General features: G+C 34.9%; 1 protein-coding gene across 50 annotated transcripts in view; it reads right to left on the minus strand.

Moving 5' to 3' along the window:
* Positions 1-25,391, minus strand: part of RIMS2 (regulating synaptic membrane exocytosis 2) — a 456,898-nt gene that overhangs the window by 103,211 nt on the left and 328,296 nt on the right. For 33 of the 50 annotated variants that reach the window (XM_032680574.1, XM_032680663.1, XM_032680634.1 and 30 more), the window contains one exon: positions 5,734-5,766. The exons of the other annotated variants lie outside the window; for them this stretch is intronic. In XM_032680574.1, coding sequence (XP_032536465.1) covers positions 5,734-5,766 — 33 coding nt within the window. The remainder of the gene's footprint in view (positions 1-5,733; positions 5,767-25,391) is intronic. 50 annotated transcript variants of the gene reach the window in all.

Raw genomic sequence — 25,391 nt, forward strand, 5'->3', positions numbered from 1 at the left:
TAAATTTGGTCATTCTGGCTGTCAACATCATGAAAAATGGAACTGCCTAACTGCTAGGTTAGGCATAATATTAGGTGATGTGTGCGATACAAACAGTTATTGAACTTCACTCCAGGGCTTTATGCCCAATGTATGGCAAACAGAAAAAAGTTACTGTTGCAGCAAGCAAGGCCTTTCCAAGTCTGTGATCCACATCACAGTGTGAATGAAAAGAATATGATTGACACCCACAGAAACATGGACCAAGAAAAAAATAATTAAAGGTTGTTGAAGTGTTTTTGTATTATTGTTTAAATCTGACTGAAGTGTCAATTAGTGTCCTTAAAAGGGCATGCTCAAAGGAAGATCATTTCAGTTAGTCAGCTTCCCAGTGGGGAGCATGCCTTCACATTCATGTTTTCCATTTGAGAATAACTTGATGGCTTTTTTTGTTTTGGCTTTTTTTCTTGTTGGTTTCAAGCTTGACACACTAAACAAAGACTGAAACCCGGGGGGACATTTCTCACCACTTAAACAAATTTTTATCACACTGGTCAAAGCATGTTAAGAATGTTACTTTGGATTATTTGCAGAACACATGGCACTGTTTAGTAAAAGAATTGAATAAGATGGTGTGGTGATCTAAGCTGGGAAGTTAAAGAATCTCTAGAATCATGGGTTCATGAATTGACAGGGTCAGCTCAGATCTTCATCACTAAGGATAGATCAGTGCAAATGGTAAACGACAAAGATCATTTGAAGAAAACCAGGAAGTTCTATTTTGCATGGTTTTTTACACTAATGATTAACTATGAGTAGGTCTCTTCTATGGTGCATAGATCCTTTTCCAAAGTGATTTTTGGAGGGTAGCCTGTGATGTTTTTCCATGTTGCCTCATACAAATGTGTACATACATTTTGGTGGCCTTTGTAAAATACTGAGCCCGACATGGAAAAAAGAAGGAAGAAGCAATAAGTCAAATATTAGCTAAAAACCCCTTCCTTTTCCTTTTCCCCAGAATTCTGGTACATCCTCCCTATATGAATGATAGGATTTTGAAAGTGTAAAAGAAAAATATCTGAGTGGTCAGTAGGCCATTTATGAGTACAGGCTTACATCCTGTACTCATAAAAATCCATTCAGATTGGCCACACTATAAATGTTGCACTCTTCAGGAAAGCCTGAGCAGAGTCTTATTGTTAAGCTTTCCAACATCCTGTTTGCCAAGCATGCAAGCTCCTCAGAGTTCCCACCACTGGTATATTCCACATAACCAGAGAATATTTCACATTGTGATACAGCCACTGAAAAACATAGGAATAAACTCTTGATGATAACTATGCCTCTGCTTTCAGAAAAGCAAACAGGTATTCATAGAGATCCCTCAGCCATCCTAAGAATGCAAGACATCTTCATCAGCACCTTAGTAACTAGAAAGATGGTCAAAGCTTTAACCAAAAAACATGAAACCAACAGTGGTGTGTGCACCTGCATTTAGGACTCAGGAGAATGACAAATTAAACTACCAAAATTTTACCGATGAAAAAATATATATGTAGTGCTACTCTGTCTTTTGCACAATTACGTTGTCATTTTAAATTACATAATCTGATATTTTTATTATTTTATCTTCAGAAGACTGGAGATCAGACTTTATTTATTTGTTTTAGTACAGATGGCTACTTTGAGGGTTGGATTTGGAGGCCCTTGGTTTCTGGTTTTAATTTTAAACAAAATTAAAAAGAAGTACAAAGAACCTCCCCACCATCCAGTATGATACCTCTATTACCATGCTAAATACCTTTAAACTGAATTTGGAGTTTACCAAATCAAACTGAATTTGGAGTTTACCCTTTGGGTTTTGTTGTCCAAATACAGATTTAGGTGCTTTAAATGTCTCTTTCAGAGTCTAAGGCATCAGATTTTAAACATGTCTGTCAAACTAAATATCGTAGACATGTTCAGAGATGCACAAGTAATTTAATCATATTTGTGCTAAAATGTTACAAATTCCACCCAGAAATGTTTTTTCAACATAAGGAAGATGAAAACAGAACAAAAAAAACAGAGCACCATCCTGTTCTTTAAAGGAAAGTGTGTCACTGAATACTGATTATAACAATAACTCAAAAGCAGAGGGGTGTCATATTCTGTTTGTGAAGGATACCACAGTAGACTCGCTCTTGGAAGGCTTGAAAAGCCTCTTGTGGTACTGTAAGATAAGAATGAATTCATATAATTGTGCTCCTTGTTTTCTATTGAAGTTGATCTCTTTTTTTTTGTCTTTGCTTTCTCCAACAGTTTATTTACCAGACCTCTCCATTGTTTGGCCCTCCACTGTTCCGGTCTATAAGCTCTTCCAATTAGGTTACTCATCTTCAGTAGGTTTTGTTAGGTTTTGTAGGCTTCATTTCTAGCAATCATGTTATTACAAAAAAACTTCATAACAAAGCGCAGAAAAGCCCCAATACTTCAAAGTCCTTGTCTATTTGAATTTCCTTCTGAAAGCTAACAAAAACTCTAATCAATTATTTGTGTGCTCCGAACATGACAGTTTGGCTCCAGATGTTGCAGAAAAGAACATTAATATCTATTTCCCTGACTTTCATGGCCCTTTAGAAGTGGAACTGTCCCCACTACTTTATCTTCTAACTCCTATGCACCTTAGAAAGCAGCAATGACTGGGCATCACTACTTCACCCCTTTTCATCCTGGGATAAACCTAGAATTAATTACCCAGCACTATTTCTCCTGCATGTACACTGACTACTTTAAACTGTCATGGATCAGCCTTTCCATAGTTTTGGTGATCAAATTTTGGGCAGTTTACTCATGTCTGAGTCAACTCACATCTAGGCCTAGATTAATTTTGCAAGGGTAAAGAATGTTTTCTGTATTTCCTATGTTTGAAGAACACAGTATTACTCGCAATTACAAGTAATTTTTGGCACAATGATAACTGGTTGGTCTGAACCATCTTACTGATGAGAATAAAGATGTCTTCTTCAGGCAGGGCCTTAATTCCATTTCTCATACTGAATACATGGGGAGGTGAACAGGTAGACATCTCCCCAACACTTTTCACTATATGTAAATGTCACAATATCTAAACCTATGAAACATAATAATTTCCAACATATGATTTAAAAAAGAAATCTAAAAAACCCCCTGCTTTGCAAAGCTCCTCGTTCACCCAAGAAAAACGGGGGTTTGTCTTTAAGGATGATATCAAGCTCTACTGCTGTCAGATAACAAAATTTATCATAAAATATTTTGCTTGTTAGCCTTCTGAACTTGCTTTTGTTCTTGAAATACGCAGCATAAGCTTTGCATGTGCTTTCATAAAACTTTTCAGTAAGAACCTAGACATTTTTGAAGAAATAAAATTTTCTCATTTTTGCAATTAGAGATTATAATATCCACAGAGAGGAAATGGCAAATTTATTTTTTTTTTCAATACAATTGGCACATATTCAGATATTTAACCTTCTCAACATCACTTGGTGTAATAACACCTTAAATCAACAGCTAATCTTTTCATTCACATGAATGTTTGGTAGTATGATAAATAAGGTGAAACTAATTTCCTAATGCCTTTTGCAACCGGACATGCCTATCTTGTATTGGCCTTTTTAGCCACCAACGTGCTTGCAACAAACGTGGGTAGAGCCCTTCCCAAATCTTCGTTCGCAAAGCCCAGCCGTGATGAATTTCCTAATGAAACCTGTAAATGGGTAATTCTAGTTCAACACTTCTTAAAGCAAATTCTAAAGCAATGGGAAAACACCTGGTTCTAAAGGTATGCCTTTGAAATGTCACCCTGTCTTTTTAGCTGTGCTCAAAGTGCCTTGTACTGAAATGTGTAAGCTACTTTGTTTCTGAGGTAAAACCTGTAAGAGTGCCCATATCAAATGCACATTTGAAAGTATGTTACTATACACAAAACAATTTTCTCCTGAGTTTAAGGGCAGTAATAACAACTTTTGCAACTGCAGTGCTGATCATGCTTTTGCATTTGTGTGCTAGACAATTAAATTCATCAGTGCCTCATACATTTACTTAACACTGTGAAATAAATAGTGTTTTGCAGAAGAGTATCTGAATTTCAATGTCAAAAGAAGTTAATCATACACAGGTATTGTCCACTCACACATGTTCAAGAAACATAGGTGCTGAAAATACGTGGTTTTTTTCTGATACTATTTAGATACTATTATAAGGTCTGATTTCTTCCAACACCAAGAAAGATATGGGTTGATTCCATGTTTTGATTCAATATATTGATTCAATCAATAACTCAGAGGCAGGTTCTTGAATGAGAAGGTCAACAACTTTCCTTTCTTTTATTATGAACAGATATGAAATGGGTCACCCAATCATCTGATTTCATTTTTGTAATAAAAGAGACTTGCAGTCACTGCACAGGGACTGAGAAAGGATCATAAGCACAAGATAAGTAAACACAGTCTTTCTACAGCATAATTTATTAATTCCTAATAGCAGTGGTTTACAAAAGAGAAAATCCAGAACACACTTCTGTTTGTCTTTTCTATCCATACTTAATATTTTTTACCCTGTAATTTAAGCAATTTCTATCTTGAGATTTATTTAATAAGAAAACCACAGCAAATAACATCTGAAAGATTCTGTAAAGATAATCTCTGGCTCTGATTAGGACAAGATTAGTATGAAAAGTAAAAGTGAGTTCTGAAGGAGCCAGCCACAGTAGAGAAAAGACAAAAGTGTTTGACTAAATGTCACCTAAGTTTAATGGACCAGTCAATGTACCCCAACACTTCCACAGATTTTTGAACCTAAATTGCATTTAAGTGGTTTCTCTAATTTGTTGGGATAATAGCAGAGGCACAAGAAATTAATTAAAGCTTTGACACAATAACTGTAAGACTGAAATTTTATAGATGAACTTAATTAACTTAAATATGGGGAATTTCATTGTTGTTCTACATACCCCAACTGAACAAGCAGGGAAATGTGAACAACTATTGCATTTTAAAAGCTAGGATGCTTTGCTGGATGTTTGTTCTCTGTCAGTAGTATAAAGTACATAGAAAATTCAATAAAATGGCAGATGAAAATTTTATATGAAAGAAGAAATCATAAATAATGCACAATATGAAATAAAATCCTCATACAGCTAAATTAGAAGTCCTTCAATGTATTTAGGGTCTTCTTGCTCTCACGTTATCATAACCTTATGTTTTACATAAAAACAGAAATAGTTTTTATTCAAAGAAACTAATTTCAAACTAAGTTTGAAATTTCAGTGCCTGGAATTTAACTTACTAAAATTATTCAGTTTTGAAATTATATCCTCCCCAGGGTCAAAAATAACTAGTTATATAAGAGTTTCTGCAGTTTTTGTGGCAGATGCAAATGCAAAGATAAAACAAATTATAGATTATTTTCATGTGCTAGTTGGAAGCTTAAAGGCTAATTTATAGATAATTGAGACAGGAATAAGAACTGATATGATAGAAATCAAATCAGTTTAAAGTCTTAAGGTATGGCATATGCGTCATCAGTTACCTTTTATCACTTTTTATAGAGTACATAGTTTATAGGTGATAAAAATTACATAAGTATCTTAACCTTAAGTTCTTACAGCTTGCCAATATTTTGCCAATTTATTGAGGGGGAAGAGAGGGAAAAGTATGTGAGGTGAGCTGTGATAAAATCTATAGAAAAGGTAAAATGAAAAAAATAACACAGAGAAAAGCAGTAGAAGAGACAGACCTGAGTTTCTTCTCCTTGATGATTCCGCTTCTTCTGTGATCACATCGTGTAATGTACAGACATAGACAAAGGAGATGGGCGTGAGAGGATGTATTCAGAAGGTTAAAACTGACACTGAGGGAAAGGGCCAAAGATTGTTTTAGAGAGAAGTCTGCAGAGCAGAGTTAGTAAGTGGGGAAAAAAATAACAGACACTAGAAGAAAAAAAGAAAGCTGAGGAAGAAGTGGTTAAACTACTGTTGTTGGAAAAGAACAGTAAAGACAGAGTTAGTAGAGGAGCTGAGGAAATAATAAAAGTTATAACTGACAGCAAAGTCAATCCTTGCAATGAAGCTGAAGAAAAAGCTGGATAGTAAAAGGTATATTAACTAGAATAAATACTTTTGTTCATGACTGTTCACCTTTTTTGAATATTATCTATTTTAATGCAAGTATTATTTTTCTTTTTCAAGTATTGAGCACTCAGTTTAATGTCACCAATGGGACGTCTATTACTAGATTTTTCAATTATTAAATTATCATAATTTATGCTGAAAGTATACAAAGCAAAAGACATTTTTTTTTTTTTTTTCAAAAAGTATGTACAAGCTCAGAAATTTCAGAATCCACATAACACACTCTGGAAAGGACTGCATTATTGTAACACTTTGCCAAAGGCAAAATTATCAAGCCCAAAATACAGAATGTGGGAAAAGAGACTGTGTAGCTATTAACTCTCATGGTCAATTCAGGACACTTTTTCAGAACCAAATGTTACTCTCATCTCACAGACATCTAAATTACTGCAAATGCATGCAAGTCAAATGCCGAAGCAACTGTCTCATTACTTACTTTATTACTTCACATTCAAAAACACACTGCTATTTCAGACATGGAGAACATCTGAGGGACAGTGTCATGCTCTGTACTGAAAATCTATTTGCAGCAAAAGAATGGGAGGAATTCATTTTGAAAAGTAAGAATAATTACAAAGAACTGTGAATCTACTCTTGCCAGGAGAACAAATGCTTTCTTCCAAAAATCATCAGAAATAGAAGAAAAAAAATCTATAAACTCGATCTAATTTCAGCATGCAGTTTGTTAATGAGTCACAAACACTGCTCACAATTCATTAACACTGCAGATACTAGGTAAGTTCATACACCACAAAAAATAGCTATAATTGCGTATGCATTTTACAGTCAACATCGAGATAACATTGACAAAATGCAAAATTAGAATAATCAATATAAATCAACAGAGCTAAAGACAACACTAAATTTCATCTGATAACCATTATGTTCTATACTTAAACAATTTTATACTATAGCTGGTAGCTTATGTTTTCATCTACTTTTAAATGCCAGGATTGTACCAAAACTTTGTTGCAAAAACAAGGTTGAAACATACATAATTAGAATGCATTTTTAGGCAATTAAATTTTCTTACAGGACGAACACACTTAAGTGCTATATATGAGATATGTAATATGAAAGCATAGCAGCTGTCAGTTTTGACTAAGGTTGCTACATCTTTGCAAGTTAAAAAAAAAAAGGCATATAAGTATCTTTTTTTCTGGGCAACTATAATTAATCCATTGTATGAAATACAAATAAGCAAATACAAAGATATACTTCTCCATGGTCTGTTACAGCTCATATTAATGTTGTCTCACTATAATTACTGAAACTGTCAAATAAAAAAAAAAATCATCATTAGCATCACCAAAACACGGCTAAAAGTACTTAAAATGTTCTGAAAATGTGTTTTATTACATATCTATAGCCCTGAAGTGGCACTCCTACTATAGCAAGCCTGTTATTAGGAAGTCTCTATCACGACCCCCTTCTACTGTTTATTTTTTTTCAGTATCCATAGGAATGAGCAGCTTTGAGACATAGCAGGGCATTAACATAAATCCTTCTGTATAGATTTTCAAAGCAAGTTTGGAATCCCATTATTTCCAAATTTGGAATATGCAGGTTTTCTACCAATGTCAGTGGGACACGACTGAATAGCAGGGAAGTTCCCTTTGAATATTTTAGAATCAAATGACCAGTATTTGCATAAAAATCAGTCACATATACCTACACTTTTTTAAAATTGTATTTTTAAAAGCCTTTATGCAAAGTATTTGTTATGGAAAAAGTATTTACACATCAAATTGGCAAAAAAATCATTCTTAGTAACAAAGACTTTTCAGTTTTAGGTTTTTACTCATCAAACATTTTAGAAGAATAATTCTAATAGGAGCCAGAGGAAAAAAAAATAAGATAATAGATATCTTCTCACTGTAGATACCTGATGAGCTGATAACACATCTTGAGATAAATGGATTATAACCTTTTTGCATTAATTGATAGAAATATTAATGAATAAGTAGAAGTTTTGGTATGGTAATGCACCACCTTTTTTTAATTAACAATTATAAGAAGGACGTACTAATAGAGTAATTAATTTAGACACAATAGCACTTATTTTAATCCATTTTCTCCCAATTAAGAAGCCATGCCATAAATCCCAAATAGTAGGTAGAAAATTCTATCTCTGTAGTTTTTAATCTACTAAATAGATCTTTGTTGATAGAAATACATTTAATGCAGAAATAAAACAATGACAGAAATTCTATTAGGTTTAAATCATATCAATAGGCAGTCTTCCTTTGAATAGTCATTGGTTTGCTGTGGAATTAGAATTTTTTGGATCAATTGTTCACCTTGATGTATGAGACTAGTACCTACAAGGGTATTATATGCAGATTTAGACACAAATGAAACTCTCAATAAATAAACTTATAAAGTAAATAAAAAACAGGTATTGCACTGTAAGTCTGAAAAACCCGCAGTACCATCTTTTTATCATGCTTTGATACAGAACTGTTCATTGTAAGTAATGTCACTCATTGAAGAGATGCATTTAGGAATTCAGTGTTCAAAAAAACTTCACATGGCAAATGCATCCATTTAAAATTCTTAAAGCAGCATAAGACAAAGAGATGTAAGTTAATTACTCTTGTTTTTCCCTCAAGGGTTTTCTTAATTTCAGTTTTATCTTATCCTAAAAAGCAAAGATCTTTCACTGCAGATATAGTCTCAGATTCGAAAAGCCTCATTTCTGGCCTCTTCACAAAATGAGATGTGCAATAGCACGGTCAAATAGACGTTATCTTAAAACATGGAGGAGCCTCTAAGATAGACATGCTCCATGGAGTCTGCATGTTTCTTAAATATATTCCATTAGTCTGGATGTGATTAGATGTGAAGAATGACATAATGCGTTTAACTGTCATGAAAGATGTTCCCTGACACCATTCAAACTCTGCAATGTTGAGGATACAAATAGAATAGATAGCAGTATAGCTAAGAGCACAAGTATTGATTAAAATAGGATTTAGAGTGAAAGACTATTTTACTACATTGAGATGTGAATAAAATCAGTATATGTAATATATAATACTCTTTAATAACATTAAGCCACAACAGATACAGAGCCTGTCCCACATTTCTAAATTTTTTTAATGAGGTAATTCCCTACTAGTTAAATTAGTTCTTTATCTTAAAGAATATATCTGTATACACAAAATCACAGTTGTATACTGAATGTATGCTGACATTTTTGCTCAAAAATATAGTCAGAGAATAAAGAAAATACAAGAAGACTAAAGCAATACATTTAATTATGCAATTACGTAATATAGGACATATGTAATATAAGTTATATAAAAAATAAAATAAATAAAAATAGTAAGTATGGAAAATGTGTTATTCCTACCCAAAGATAAGGATAGTAGAGAAGAAGGTAGAAAATAACATACAAGAAGAAATTGTAAATATTCTCAGAAGAATGAACTCTCTAAATCAAATGAAACCACGTAGACTGCATTATTTTTTCATAAGTCTCAAGAGATAAGCTAAATGAAGAATTCAGAGAGAGAGTTTTTATGATTTTGTTTCTCTGAAAAAAGTTTACATTTTAATTTTATAAGGAAAGAAAAAATAAAATAGTAATATTTCAAAATCTTAATGAACTACAGTTACATATTAGATTGGAAATATTATGAGTCCTGAAAAGAAAATTATATATCTCTCTCTGTCCTACAATTACATATCTTTTCCATCCTCACTTATTTCACATTTCTAACCATATATCCCTTTTCATAATTTTCAATCTATCATTCTTTCAATTCTGCCTACAAACTTCTTTTAAAATAAACACCACTTCATTTTGAATTATCTTTGACTACTGTTTTAATACTAAAACTTGACTTCCTTGTAATAGATAAATTAAAAGTTTTAGTCACATTACAGTTACTTTTGAAAGATTCTTTCTATGTACAGTCAAGCAATACTTCCACCCAGGAGAGAGATGTAAATGTTCCAGAGATAAAAATAGGCATGATTCCCTTTAAACTGAAAGCCAAGTCTACCCATCTAAAGACTTACTATTTGTAAGCACACATTAACTTGGTATTTTCTCTTGTGTTTAAGCTACCATTGCTGTGATTCCTTTAAAACTTTAATTTACTTCCATATTACAAAAATATATCTTTCCCTCCAAATAAGTATGGTCCATTTTTACCTCATTCCATTCTGAGATGTATAAAACCATTTCAACTATTCTGTCTCCTTTTGTTTAGTCTTACTAAAATATGTCAGCACTTTACCATGGTTCTGTTCTTCAACTGCTCCTTAGAAATCCGAAGTGTCTGTGACAAAGTTGGATATTTGATGACACTACAATCTTTTCAACAGCCAGTGATAATGCAAGCATTACAGAATGGTTTCCAGATAATAACCATCAAACCTACTGTCTCTGTGTAGGAAAAACAGGGGAAAACCAATAGCATTTTCATTGCTACTTATGAAGGCAGTTTCTGCATTACCTTTGTTATCTCTGGATGAAGACACAGTTTGATAGACTGCATTCAGCTTCCAAAACTTTGGATAGTGAGACCAACTGAACACTTCAGAAACAATTGACAGGTAACAGAAATAGGTATCGCTGCCATGATACACTAAACCCTGTGTTTTTCCCTTTTAAATTACCTTGACATGTTCAAGAGAGACTAGTGATGACACTAGATGAAAAGAATTGCTTTTTAAGAAAAACAGTATCCTGCCTAGCCTTATCTCTATCAGTACAGGACACATTCTCTACACATACCCTGCTTCTTTTTCAACTTCTCTTCACACCTTACACATAAAAATGCAAAATCATGTAAAAATGTTTGCATGCTGGGGTTTTACTATTTTTTTTCTTTTCACTGACAAAGGAAATGTGATTAAAGGACTAGAGCTTTATTCACTTTCTTTCATATGCCAGCTCAGAGGCAGAGGTGGGTGCTCAAAGTAAAAATGCTTAATAACCTTAGATATGAACAAATAACTATTCCACAGGGGTGTCCTGAGAATGCAATATGCTCTGACAGTGCTGGCATTGGCTAAAGGAACAGCACATACATTCAAAATACAGCTTGAATTTTTATGCTCTGCTTACCTATGATTCTGCAGTTTTACTTTTCCAATCCTTCAAAATCTTTGCATAAATATAAGTGAATCTTTGAAATATGCAGAACACTAGTTCTGCAAATTCCATCAGAACTTGGAGATTACAGGCACTGTTAAGAAAACATGTTGATTTCTGATACTCAGGAAGAAGAATTTTATCATCATCTTCCATTAAAAAGTCTGAAACATTAAGAACCATTTTGCTACTTTATTTAATGTCCTTAAATTATCTGCCAACAAGTTTGCTCATCTCATTTCTTGTCATCCATATTTCTTGAATATTAATGCTTCACCTGATAGGGTATTACTGGGGTTTTTTTCTGGTTTTTGAAATCATTTTTATTATCTATTTATGTTTTTGTCTAGAATTTATTCACAGTTCTCAGTTCTTCATTCATGGTATTTATGTAATCAATATCTATTTTTTCTCACAGATTTTCTTAGTTATAATTGTGCTATGGCTATTTCCATGTGACTGGTTAGGTTAATTTCTTAACAAGCTGTACTTGAAGACAGGATGAGTTTTCATAACAGGTTACAGCAGAAAAAACACTGTGTGGAAAGGAAACCAAAACATGGCAACAGAAATATGAAGTGGCCCTATTCCTGCTTGCTTCTCTCTGCACACTGCCAACTGCATCCAGAGACTTGTATTAGTATTCACTGTGCTGTTTTCTGCGCTAACAGAATATTTAAAGCATTCTCAGATGAAAGAAAATGCAGTCCTGTTCAGAGGTTAAATCCCATATTGGAAAGGTTCAAGGAATTTGAAGCTTCCTTAGGTAGATTCTGTCAAGCTGCATCACTGTTAGATCATGGTCATAGATACAATATATCTCAACATCCAGATGTGAATAGAGCATTATGGTACCTCCTTCTAGATGTCCTGACTACCATTCCTTTAAAATTACTGATTGTAATAGGGAAGTCTATAGGGAACAGTAGCGTGCCACAAATAGCAGATAATGCCTGTCCTGGAAGTTGCATTGATTAGTTACACTGGTACTCCTCCACTCCTACCACTTGCATACATAGGGCTTTTTGACAAACAGGGAGTCAGTTTGGAAAAGCACCTGAGGAATAGAGGTATGTGCTATTTGGTGCCCACTGCAGAGTGTTCAGAACCACCTCAGATGCTTCTGCCTCATGTATCATTGACTCATGCAAACATACCATGGAAGACATTACTAATAACATAAATCAGAGCAGAATTTATGCTCTTGTCAAAGAGCATCAAAGAAAGACCTAGGACTGTAGAATGCAAGACACAATTTTTTTCTCAACTTTGTATCCATTCCAGAATTTTACATTGCGACTGTGGCTTTCCAAACCAATTCTGTGTATGCCCTGCAGCACTGGAGATCAGTGGTACTGTTACAGAGGGGAAAAATAGGTACAAATCAGATAAATATTTTAATATACAAAACACTTCTAAAGTGAAATCTTTTTAATGTCCATAATTGATTCCTGATTTCTATTCTTCTGCCTGTTTTTTTTCTGTCATATGATTATAAGATTTCACTCGTGTTCAGAAATCTAGAATGCCTCAAGAGCAGACACCTAAGAAAATATGTCTCCTGTTTCTAAAAAATGGAAAGGTGACTCCAAACAGCTTTTGCTGATAGCTATGAATATGTATCTGCCTAGATCATAGTTTTAAGCCCACCTCAGCTGGGAGATGGAGATATTGTTCTTACTTAGCTATTATGTAAGGGAAAAGTCTGGGCAGAGGCATTATTCTGCAAAACTCTACCTGGAAAGGCAACAGTGAAGATATGTAGGCATTGTACTTTGAATCTGTCATGCAATAGTTAAAACAGCTGGAAAAGAAGATACATCACATTCTGATCCTGACTCTTTTGAGTAGTTCTTGGTTTATCCTGTAACTTCCTCTGATGCCTCAAAAAGTCAGGGAACAGGAAATGCAAGTGCATGTCTGGCCTTTTAGCTAGGTTTCCTAATTCCCAGGTTAGAGTCAAGCCAGATTTTGCTGCTCTTCAGTTCTGACTCTTGCACTTTCAGCTGTACAGTAGTTGAGCTTCAACAAAAATCTTGGAAATTATCCGTATGTAGGGTGAGCCTAAAACTGAGACTACAGCATTAATTTAGGAGGTGACACAGTTGGCCAATCTTGTAAACTTTAAATTCTGTGATTGGTAAAAATGTTGTTATTAGAATGAGACAACTAATATGCCCAATAGAGAGATATTTGCACCCCAGAATCAAATATAGGTATTCTTGGAACTCAAAAATTCCCATTCACTCAAATAAATGTGGATCAACCTTTAAATATAGGATGAAACCTGCTATATAAACATCCCTTTCCCTTTTCCTTTTCCTTTCCCTGCTCTCCTCTCTCTTCTTTCTTTACACCTTACAGTGTGCTTGCCTTTCACAAGTGCATAAATTAATGTGATTAGGACCTTTCATTATCTGAAGCAGAAGACAGAACAATACTATTATCATCATCATTGCTATTACTAGGTTTAATTTTATTGCTATGCATTTGTAGGAACAAAGATAGTTGAATAATTGAACTTGATGTTTGGGGTGAAAAAAGTTTGTGACAGTTTCAAAATGGAGGAACGAAGAGTTCTTTTAGATTTAAGAACTCCAGCTGTATGTAGATATCAAATGCAGTCTGTATAAAAAATTATATCACAACATTATTTCTGCCATGTCTGATAGTGCAATAAAGTTTCAGATTCAAGTCTTTAGAAGACGATTTTTCCACCATACATGCAGTAGATACCTTGGTTTGGTCAACTAAATAAGAATCAGCATAAATCATACTTGGATCCCTGAGACTTTTACAAACACATAAGTCATAATAAAATTTGAAACTAAAAAGCAGGCTTAGTCTAATATTGTGCCAGAACACTTCTTTTCTAATGCATGTGCATTCTAACACAATTTTTTACAAAAGCAGATCTATTTTGGCTATTCTAAAACAGAACTATGTAATCTAAATGGTCTCTACATACTAAAAATTTCACACCAAAGTGAAAAAAATAGGTACATCAAGCACACACGCATTACAAAAGCATGAAATGTGTTTTTATAGTCTCATGCTTTCATGTGGTTTTCCAAACCCTGACAAACCTGTCTCAGAATGGTGTTTCTTTTTCGGCAATGGTTTGTCATCAGTTATTGTACCATTCACCTTTTTCTGCTGGTCCTCCCATGTTACTTCTAGCACAAACCAAAAAAAAAATCAGAAATATTATGTAACTTACATTATAAGACATCTAATATCATTTGGGATAACTTGATCTAAATAAATGTATTATCATTAACATGGCAAAAATTCAGATTCATTCTTAGAGGCCTGTGGTGAATAGAATTAGTACACATCTTAAACATTCTGGAACAGAACATCTTATATGAAAGTTAGTATCTATGTAACCTGTCAAATATTCTGCTCTCTTTGATATTTAACAATTGGTATAAAAAACAGAGGCTTGTTTACAAAATATTTTGGTCCATTTTTAGAAGTTATTACTCTACATTCTATAGCTTCTTGCATTATCTTTGTGTTTCTGTAAATTATAAAGGAAGTTAGAACTATTTTGGTAAAAACATCTTTACAAAGGTATAATTAAAAAAGACACCAACCAACCAACCAAAACATGAAAAAACCCAAACAAACAAAAAAAAACCCCAAACCTGAAAGAGCAGTAATGCATATTTACTTAAAGTTGACAAAGTATGTTTAACAATTAATTTTTAAGATAAAACCAAGTTGGACTTGCTTTCTAAATCTGGAATTTGATTTAAATTCACTCTTTAATTTAGGCAGATAAAATTACTCAATAAAAACTGTCTTTCTAATTACGGATCCTCTAACTGAAATTAGCATTTCTGATCTAAACACTCAGGGAAAAAGCTATGGATAGATGCGTGTCCACTGCTCCAGAAAGACTACATTCTCTCAAGTTGCAAGATGTTAGTTTTTCTGAGGTTGCCAAACATTTTTTCCTACACTTTAATTCTCTATCTTCTAACCAACTGGATAGTTAACAAAATATTATCAGTTTTAAATGTTTTGGTATCTCTTGCCAAAACCAAATCTAGACCAATTAACAGGACAGATTCAATACCCTAAACTTCATTTTTGCTTTGGGCTGTTAAGAATCTGCTTATTTTGCTGATCCCACAATGTGAAGTACCTCACAACCAGTGCCCACAGATGTTATCACTTTTATAGTCACATAAATAGGTAGTGGTGGAGACTAATATGATAGATATGGAAAACAGTTTTTATCTTACACATCCAAAAATAAATTGACACATTAGCCTACGACTCTTTTTACTATTTTACTTTTTAAAGGAGACTTATGGATATCTAGCATTCAAAATATAAGCACGTAAAATTGTTATCTGTAGGCATCCTGCAGCCTTCTTATCTGTGGCTGTTGCTGGCCCATGACAGGCTGTGTCCTAGAAAAGGCTGCTGTCCTATAAAAGGCTGCTTTGATTTTTTAAAGGGATGGAGATGTAGGCTTTAAGTAATGCATCAATAAAATTGTCACTATAATGATTTCATGACTCCACAGATATGCACACTGAAACAGAAACTATCACCTTTGAAGTACCATGTGCAGTAAGTACTAAATGAGAAATTTCAAAGGGAACATTCTGTTACAAAACTGTGGAAATAAAATCTTATTATGATTCTTCCTAGAAAAAATGTGATTCTTCCTTTTATCTCTATGAAAATACATGATTAGCAATAAAATATCTACTGATGTCATTTATTCTTCCCTTTTCTTGAATGAGTCCAGAAGTGTCTTCTTAAAAAAATTCAATGATTTCTGTAAAACTACCTTAGCATTTAAGGAGTAGTCACTTCCAGGAAAAAAGTACCATTAGGCTATAATTTAGGTCAAATAGTGGAGATGATGCTTGGAATAACACAAAAAGTAGGCAAACAGTATTCTACAACACAGGATTTTTTCAGGATATATAACAAATAATCTAAATACTGAAGAATATCAGGAAGCCCAGTGATTTCCACGCCAGCTTTATGCAGATTTTCCCTCTTTCTGACTCTCAGTCAGAGTTCTTTTCAGAACTCCTGATTCAGTTCAGAACCTAGAAACTGTAGTTTGCTCGGGGTTTGAACTGGAATGATGCAGCAATATGCAGAAGTACAGGATGATGCAGCAAAACACCAGATGCTAATGATTACAAGTTTTCTTATGCAAATGCTTCCCTCCTCCCTTGTTTTCTCTATACTACAAATAGTAATAGCCCTTTTCATATCTACCCTTTACTTGAAACATTTATATATATTTCCTCTTTTACTGGAATTTGTCTTTTTTTTTTCATTAAATCCCCCCAGCTTTTATCTCCTTTTCAGCACCTAAAATTTCTGTGAACCAATTTTTATCAGTGCATATCTCATTTTAGACTTTTAATTAGGTTATCATAAAGTCTTCACTTTTTCATTAGGACATACTTAATTTAGTCATCTTTTACTGCAAATGAAAAGTCCTCAGAACTTCTTTCTATTTTTAATTTTATGCAATGAATGCTCAGAAGGAAATTGTGTTATTAGTAATGTATGGTGACAACTACCATAAAAATAAATCAAAAGTGGATTTGGTTAGTGCTTCTTAAACACAAAGCAGCCCAATAAGAAGTCATTAAAACTGTGGGATAATCTGTCAAAAGCTGAGAAACTGTTTTGAATCAGATACTCAAGATCTTTAACTCATGCATTAAGAATAGAAGAATAATAATTAGTTAAGGCTAAACTCACTGCATAGAAGTTTTATTTTACAAAACAAAGTCCCTAAGAAAATTAAAAAGAGCCATCAATCTCTAGAGTTCGCACAGAGAGAAATACCCTCAGCTGTGTCAAACCTCTACTAGGTGAAAGAAAATGGCTTCAAATCATGGTATGTGAATCATCTCAGATGTACTAAATTATATCTGGAATGAATCCAGTCCCACCTTGCACCACCAGCATGCTGCTAATGGGACCAAGGCCAACTCCAAATGACACAAAGTCAGCAACAAAGACTTTATGCCAAACTGATGTCATTCCTACATCAGGAAAACCTTCAGGTGCCTCAGTAAAACAGTGCTGATACTCCCCTACCCCAATGTAACAGAAACTAGATTCATCCAATATCTGAAAAAAAGTAACAACACACATAGTCTTTTTCTGACTAACACAGACCAAGACCTCCAAGTAACATTCCACAGCCAACCTGAGGACATAATCTTTTAGCTTCCTTTTTTGGCACATTAACAGTTCATCTACATTTTTTTCTCCATACAATAGAAGAATATTTTACAGAATAATCCTGTACATTAGAGGACAAGGCATTTATCTGAGACATGATGATCCGTCTTTCCTTCAAAAACTGAAATGCTTCTTAGAAGATTGTCCTGAATGCTGGCAAAGCATGGACAATATAAAGGCACAGACAGCACCTTGCACGTATGTTCATGTGCACACATACACACACACACACCCCCTTCACATGAAAATAATATACAGAATCAACAAATGAATGCCAGGAAATGTTATAACGTCTTAAATAAATTGTTGCTCATAAATGGCTATCTAAGCATCACTTGTATCATTGTTTTAATGAATACAGCATTCCAATAAAATTTCTGACATATCTTAACTATTTATTGTTTCAATTTCATCATCCTTACAGAACTACACATTCTGCAAAAAAAACTGAAGCAAACAAAAAATAAAAAAACTCTAAACCTTGAGCTTCATTTCCTGGGACTGCAGCTGGAATACATTAAAAGCCCTTTGGAAGTCATCAGGTAAGCAATAAAAGGTACTGCAACATTTCATATTATTGTTATTAGTATAAAGAAGATGAAAGTGCACTGTAGGTTACTCTTTAGTACAGAAATGCTTTCTTCAAATTGACCTTATGGCTACATGAATTATTTGTAGCTATAAATCACTTAAGCCTAGTCCCATAGCAGTCTCTTCTCATCATATTCCCTACTGCAAATCTAGTCAATTCTGTTCTAAATTTATATTTAAAATGTTTTACTAGTGGATTCCTCTATATGGGGAATAAATTGATTTGAATCTTCTATGCTTATTTTTAATAAAAATTGTAGATATGCTCAAGCAAGATCCCACAGAACACTTGTTGCAATAGCACTCATTGAGGTCATAGCCTACCTTTAGCTAAAAATCAGAGTTTTATAAATATAATAGAGTTGTAAAACACGAAGAAACACCAGAAAAACATTAATACTCCAGGTTACACAGAAGAAAAAATACTGCCAGTTAATGGTACATTAAACGAGTACATTAATATTTAGTAACGTATATTTAAATAACACAAAGATATTATTTTTAAGCCACTATCAAGGCTTTTTTCCCAGGATCATTTGGGGCATGGGGAGGGTTTCTTTGTTTGTTTCATATCTTTTGCCATGTTTTTAAAATATGGCAGTTTTGCTCCCTCTTCTGGTTATATGCCTGAAACACGTTAGACACGGATGCGATACAGCTGACCCCTTTTATCAACAGGAGTATTTGGAACATCCCAGAAGAGCAGCTCTACTTGTCCTACTTATATCCCTTTCCCCCAGTATCCACACCTGGTCTGCTGAAGACCAGACACTGGGCTAGACGGATTTTTAGTAAGTGTTGGTATGGTTATCCTCATACTGCTGCAAAAGGTAAACACAAGGAAGCCAAAATATCTCCAGAATTTAATGAATAATGAATTCAAACAAGGAAAATTACAAGGAATGACCAAACTAAATGTGGAGTAAAATACAAGCTTCTCCTCTACACCTCTCTTCCATAATCTCTCCTCAGTTTGCATTACCATTCCTTGGGTGTCAGCAAGTACTCTGTGCACGCAAGAAAATGTGAACAGCCTACAAATGCACTCTGCAGAATGCAGAAGGTTTAGCTTGGTATAGGGTTTGAGGTCTTTTTTCTATGTTATTTTTATATTTACTGAAAAAGGTGCAATCTTATAGCTAGCCTTCAAGCATTTTCAATGCAGAAAGATAATTTTTTACTGTATAATCTTGCTTCTCTCTCATACACACACACACGCACACATTAAAAAAAAAAGCTCTGCAAGCAATCACAGGTGTTCTACCCTTTTTCAGTGCAGTTAAGACTGAAGCTCATGGCATAATTCTAAAATGTCAAGAAAATATTTAGTTCAAAAAATTATTCTGAAACTAAGCCAGCAGTTTTAAGCATTAATACCAACCAATAAAGAAAATATAATAAATGGCTTACACAAAGATGAAAAATATAGATTTGTTTCTTCAGAAAGTTCTAGGTTCTTCTGAACATCAATTACTAATAATTAATAACATATAAGTTTTCTTATTGCTCAAATTTACATGCAAATTTACATGCAAATTTTACATGCATCTTTACATGCAAATATTCTCTGCACCAAAATACCTGCTTTATTTTTCCACATTACTTATTAAAATGTTAAATTAGTAACCAAACTGTGTTTAACAAGGAGACAAAATGACATCCCATTGCCATGTTTTAGAAATGCTACTTAATATTGTGATGTAGTTTTGAAAGATGCAACCTCACATTTTTATAAATACGTCAAATTTGAAGGTATTTATTGACAAGTTATTAGTTAGACTCATTATCATCTGTCATATTTCCCAGATAGTTTTAGAGCTAAATTTGTAAAATAGCTGCTGATATAACAAATTTCAAGAGAATGTAGGTTCTTCTACCTGGAACATCTTATGGGTACTTTACTTCTACTGTTTTGTGGTGTTGTGTTGTGGGTTTTTTAATTTCAGTATTTTCCCAGCCTGCGGATTGCAGTTATATGCCTGTCTACAACTACCACAGTCTGAACAGATTTATACCTTATTTAAACCTTATTTTGCTTGAACTAGGATTTAATTAAAATGTAGTATTTCTCTAGGTGCTCATAACAAATATGAATATGTTAAGTATTCTCACAGCACGCATAAAATACATTCAGTATCATTTCTCATGCAAAATTTAGAAGCTGTTGTGGTCTCTTAGTGAAGCCTAGAGTCAGGCGGCCAGAGGAATAGAAAGCACAAAAGAGACTCATGGCAGTCATATTTAGTAGTTCAGGCAAAATGTAGGCCCCATTTTCAGGAATCCAAATGGTCTTAGATGGAAGAAGATGCTCAGGTCAGTCACCAGGATGAGAGTGCCCTCTGGCATGACAGCTACATGCTTGTTTTTCAAAAAAGTGTATTCGAACACTACTTCTGCAAGTCAGTTAAGCAGGTTGATCTGTCATCACTTCTTTGACTGGGCCCCTTTATTCTGCCTAATTTGGCTTCAGTCACATAAATTCTTTAGATTGTGTCTAAACAGTTCAACAAGTTTGGAATACAGCACACTTTCAGTTCTACTCCTCCATGCATTCAGACTGCTCACAGAGTGGTAGGGCTCCCATGTATGTGGAAACCAGAGTGCATAAAAGGGGGAGGACTCAGTGACTTGGGTCTAGTCTTGCTACAGACTTAAGACACAAATAGGCTCCAGACGCTTCTCTGTCTGGGAGATGAGAACTAGAAGGCATTTCTGATTCCCATAATAGAGACAAAGCTGTAATGTAATCCCATAAAATATTCTAGAGAGTGAGGGAACTGATAACTTGAAGGGCTTAAAATTTTGCTTTGATAGCTACCTCATCTTCTATGCACCCTAAATTAAGACAGTAAAGGACAGAATTGCCTGGATCCTTTCCCCACTGTCTTAGCTTGAGTTGCCCCCCCAGGAGGGGGGGGGGGGGGGGGCCTAGAGGCCTAGAGGTCCCAGGAGAGCTCCCCCTGAAGAACCAATCACAGCTCTTCGTGTTCGCTCCTGGAAAATTAGATATACACAACAACCTTAAACTGTTGGCAGAGTTGGCAGAGTTGGCAGTCAATCTGCTGTTGTGTCTGAGTGTGTGTGTGAGTGAGGGCCCAGGGGTGGTAGGGCCCCCTTCCTTTCCCCCCGGGAAGAGGGGCGCTGGGCCCCACAGCTCTGGCCAAGCCAGGGCTGGAGGCAGCATTGGAGTGTGTATGTGTTGTGAGGGAAGAGACTCACAGCCGCTGAGGTAAGAGGGAGAAAGGCAGGCCTTCAGCCAAGCCCTCTCCCCCCCTTTGCAGCGAGGCTGTGGGCAGCTCGGGACAGTTATAACTGGACTGAACACCTGTAGCGAAATCTGAGTGGGGGCTTTTCCCCCTCACTGTAGGTGGGAGTGGATGTAAGGCTTTAGTATTTTGAAGCTGAGCCAAAGAGGACAGGCTGAGAAGGCAGCTTGGTGCCAGGAGAAAAAACTCCAGGCGAAATTGGAGACAGGCCAGAGAGAGGGTCGGAGGGTGCCCTGCAGAAATTTGGCTGGGGGCAGCCGAAAACTGACGGAGGAGGAATGATTCCCGGGACACATGCACGTGACAAGCCGAGTTGAACTGCAGCAGCTACGGAATGGAAGGAGAGTCACACAGCAGAGATTGGCACGGAACCAAGGAGGACGGACTCAGAGCTATCTTCTTGGACTTTGTGAGGAAGAAAAGACCTCAGTAAAGAGCTGGAGGTTGGTGGGGGGTGATCAGCGCAACCCTTCTCCCTGATACCCCAATGACAGAAAGACTGTTTACCTATCAGCCTGAGGGTTTTCTCCTGAACAGATTGAGGGAGGGGCTCAAGGGATGATAGAAGTGTGTTAATATTGTATATATATATAGTTGCTTTTAGTTTGTACAGTATTTATTTGTATAGGAATAAATGTATATATTTCCCTTCCCCAATACAGAGGTGGGCCTGCCTGAAAATTTCTCTTCGGTGTTGAGGTAAATTGTGGGAAGCTGGGGAGAAGCTCGGAGATTGGATTTTTGTGGGGGTAAAACCACCACACTCACGAACTCAAATAATCAAAAGATATCATACGAAATACATGCAAGAGAAATGCAAAAGACCTGAGGAAAATTGGAAAGGAATAGTGGTTTTGGTAAGAAATCAAATATTAGGCACTGATTATTCTCTTGGAGAAAAGAGCTCTGCAGAAGAAATTCCTAAAGCATGAAATGGACACCTTAGAGAAATTAATAAAAATATGAAAAGAAACTATCTTAAATACAGGTTAGTACAATTTGTTTTATTGTGCAATGGACATCTTTCAGGCTCTATAGTTAATTATATAAAATATTGTTTTTGTTGAAGGAGTAGAAGATAAACTGAGAACAAAACCAGCTTTAGCCTGACTAAATCACAGTTTATTGGTTTGTCAGCCTTGTCAAATGAGTGGCGAAAGTCTACAACTTTACTATGACTGGAATTTAGATCTTAAAAGTGTGACACTGAACTATCTGGTAATTTGCCATGCATTACAATTACAGCAGCAGATTCCCAGCATTTTAACTCATTCAGGACTATGCTGGCACAGCCACCAGAGTAAGCGAGGTGACCCCATGCATTGCTGTGATGGGCTCATGACAGGGCACCCTCTCTGCAAAGGCACCTCATTCTGTCTTGTCTACACCTGATAATAAGGGGCATGTTAAAATTGTTTTCCCTCCCACAGAATGAAGTAGCAGAGGCAAAACTCAATCCCTGCTTTCCTGAGCTCTGTATTCTCTCTGCTAAATTAATTGTTCTAGGGAGTAGGGAGCTAGGAATAGTCCAAAATAGTGCAGCTGGGTCTGTACCCCATGTGGGCTTCTGGTACAGATGGAAGTGTAAGAATGAATATCCAAATGCTAATAAATCCAAGTCACTGTCCAGATTATGCATTGTTCAGTGGAAGAAGATATTGATGAGACAAAGTCTAAATGTAATATGCTTTTAGAAGTACATGGAAAAATAGTAACATATTTCTTCAAAACAATCAAAGCAACTTAGAAGCACGAACTCACATAAAACTTCAAAGTAAGCTGTTCATTGCAATTTTCTTGTTCTATTTTTTAGATAAGAAAACTAAATCTCCATGTTAACATTTCAGTGCTTTGAATTACGCTTATATCTACAGCATTTCAAAAAGAAGAAGATATCAAACATAATACAAACTAGACAATAGAAATGATTGCTAATAACTTAAGTCTTTCTCTGTCAGCATATGATAATTAAAATGGTCCATTTTTGCTAGTCAGATTAAAACATGCCAAACTTGTAAAATATATACACAAAGGATGTAAAAGAATATAGACCTGGTAAAAAGTGGAAGACAATGCAGACAATTTTGCAGATGTCTACAAACTACTTGGCCTCTTAGGGCAAGGCAGACCGCAAATTCCAAAATGAGAAGAAATACAGAAACTATCCCCCTAGTTTTAAATAGCTAACATGATCACATGTAGTGTATACTATAACTTCAGCAATGCAGTTAGCTGTAAAAATATAAAAATCTGGAGGTTGTGATTCCAAGAAATATTTTTAAATCACAGTTGAAAATAATTATATAGAGGAAGTAAAACAAATTGAACGTACGTGAACTTATTAATTTGAGCTAGTAGAACGAAGCAACACACACACATGCAGCAAAAAATAAGTAAAATTTCTAAAGCACCCACAATTCACAAGCAATATCATAATCAACTTGCCTTTTCGCCCATTAACAGGTGGGGTTTGATGTTTTTCCTCATCTTTACAACATTAAAAATAGACAATGATGATTAACAACTGGAACGGCTACTATGACAAACAGCGTAACTATAAGCACACACAAATGTTTTGTAAGCTAAGTGAGCACAACTCCATGCACTATGCTTGAGTTATCACAAAGCACACAGAATGAAGAATGCACAGTACACACACCACAGAACACCACAGTGACAAAACCATAACAAAAGCAAGAAAAAAGTAAATTGTACTATAATGAAAAATGGGAAGGCAAAGATCTTAAAGGACACTTTGGATGCTTAAGTGAGAACTACAATTAAAAAAAAAAATAAACCTTCTTTTCACTTCCCAAATCTTGAAATTACTCTAGCATCCAGATTTTTGAACAAATAATGAGTCCTTCACAGTAATTAGTCCTGACTTTGTTTTGTAGAAGAAAATAGTAATCTGTATTTTCTTCTCTTAAATAACAATGGGAGTGGGGTTCAGGGCACGAGATTCAGGCACTTACACTTTTAAGCAGCATTTAGCATTTTAGGCATACATATGTATGCTAGTAATTTTTCCTACCAGCTAGTACTAAATGTGATTCTTGCTCAGCTCATCATTTTTCACGCCATGCTTCCAACACTTTTGACATTTATTGACATGGATAACAGAATGTAACCTATTAACAATGCATGTAAAAGTTAAATTTATGCATTTATGAATCTTCCTTTGAGAAAGAAACTTAAGAACAGAAAAATGATTGAAAAAATCTTTAGATCTCTGCATATATTTGAATGTGTATGGGATGTTTTCTGAAATTAGAAGTCAAAATTTTCTGTTTTAATCACATGGTATTTGAGTTGAGAATTATCAGTTTTCATCCCACTACCAACTGAACTGTCTTCCAAGCAGGATGAGGGACATTATACAAAATAGTCTAAGGATGTCCATGTAATGCAGTTTCCTACTATTTTTATCATAATCTGTTTGCCTACACAAGCGAAGAAAAAAAAAACATGTCATGATACAATAGCATTTACTTCCCTGTTTGTAAAAATAATAAATGCAAACTAGAGAGCACCACATCTAAAAAATGTCCACCCAGATTTGCTAAGTATATTACGACGGAGTACTTTCATAGAGAAGGATAAAAAAAGTTAAAAACTTAGGTGACTCTTTTTTCAGATTGTATTATTTTAAGCATTCACAACTGGTAAATAAACTATGCTACAATGAACTTGCTTGTGTTGTTTTTTCATAAAGTGGTATAAATTTTCACTGTTTTTTTCCTCAATATATTGACAAGCTGGCTGGTAAAGCTTCCCTATGTGCTCAGGGGAAATCATATCTAGAGGAGATAGGCACTTGTGGTCAGACAGACCTGCCTCGACCTCTGACTCCTGAACTCCAGTACGCTTGTTTTCTTCATCTCCTGCTGCATTTGTATAAGCAAGGTATGACAGGGGGAAAAAAGCAAGACAAAAACATGCATGCCTTGTTACAAGCTGTTCAAATAAAAGATAAACATCAAACAAAAGACATCCGCAATAACATACAAACCCTCAGTCTGTGGCAGATATTATTTTTTTAGTGAATCAAAGATTAAATAAA

The sequence above is a fragment of the Chiroxiphia lanceolata genome, chromosome 1 (genome assembly GCF_009829145.1).
Source record: "Chiroxiphia lanceolata isolate bChiLan1 chromosome 1, bChiLan1.pri, whole genome shotgun sequence".
In the NCBI taxonomy this organism is placed as follows: domain Eukaryota; kingdom Metazoa; phylum Chordata; class Aves; order Passeriformes; family Pipridae; genus Chiroxiphia; species Chiroxiphia lanceolata.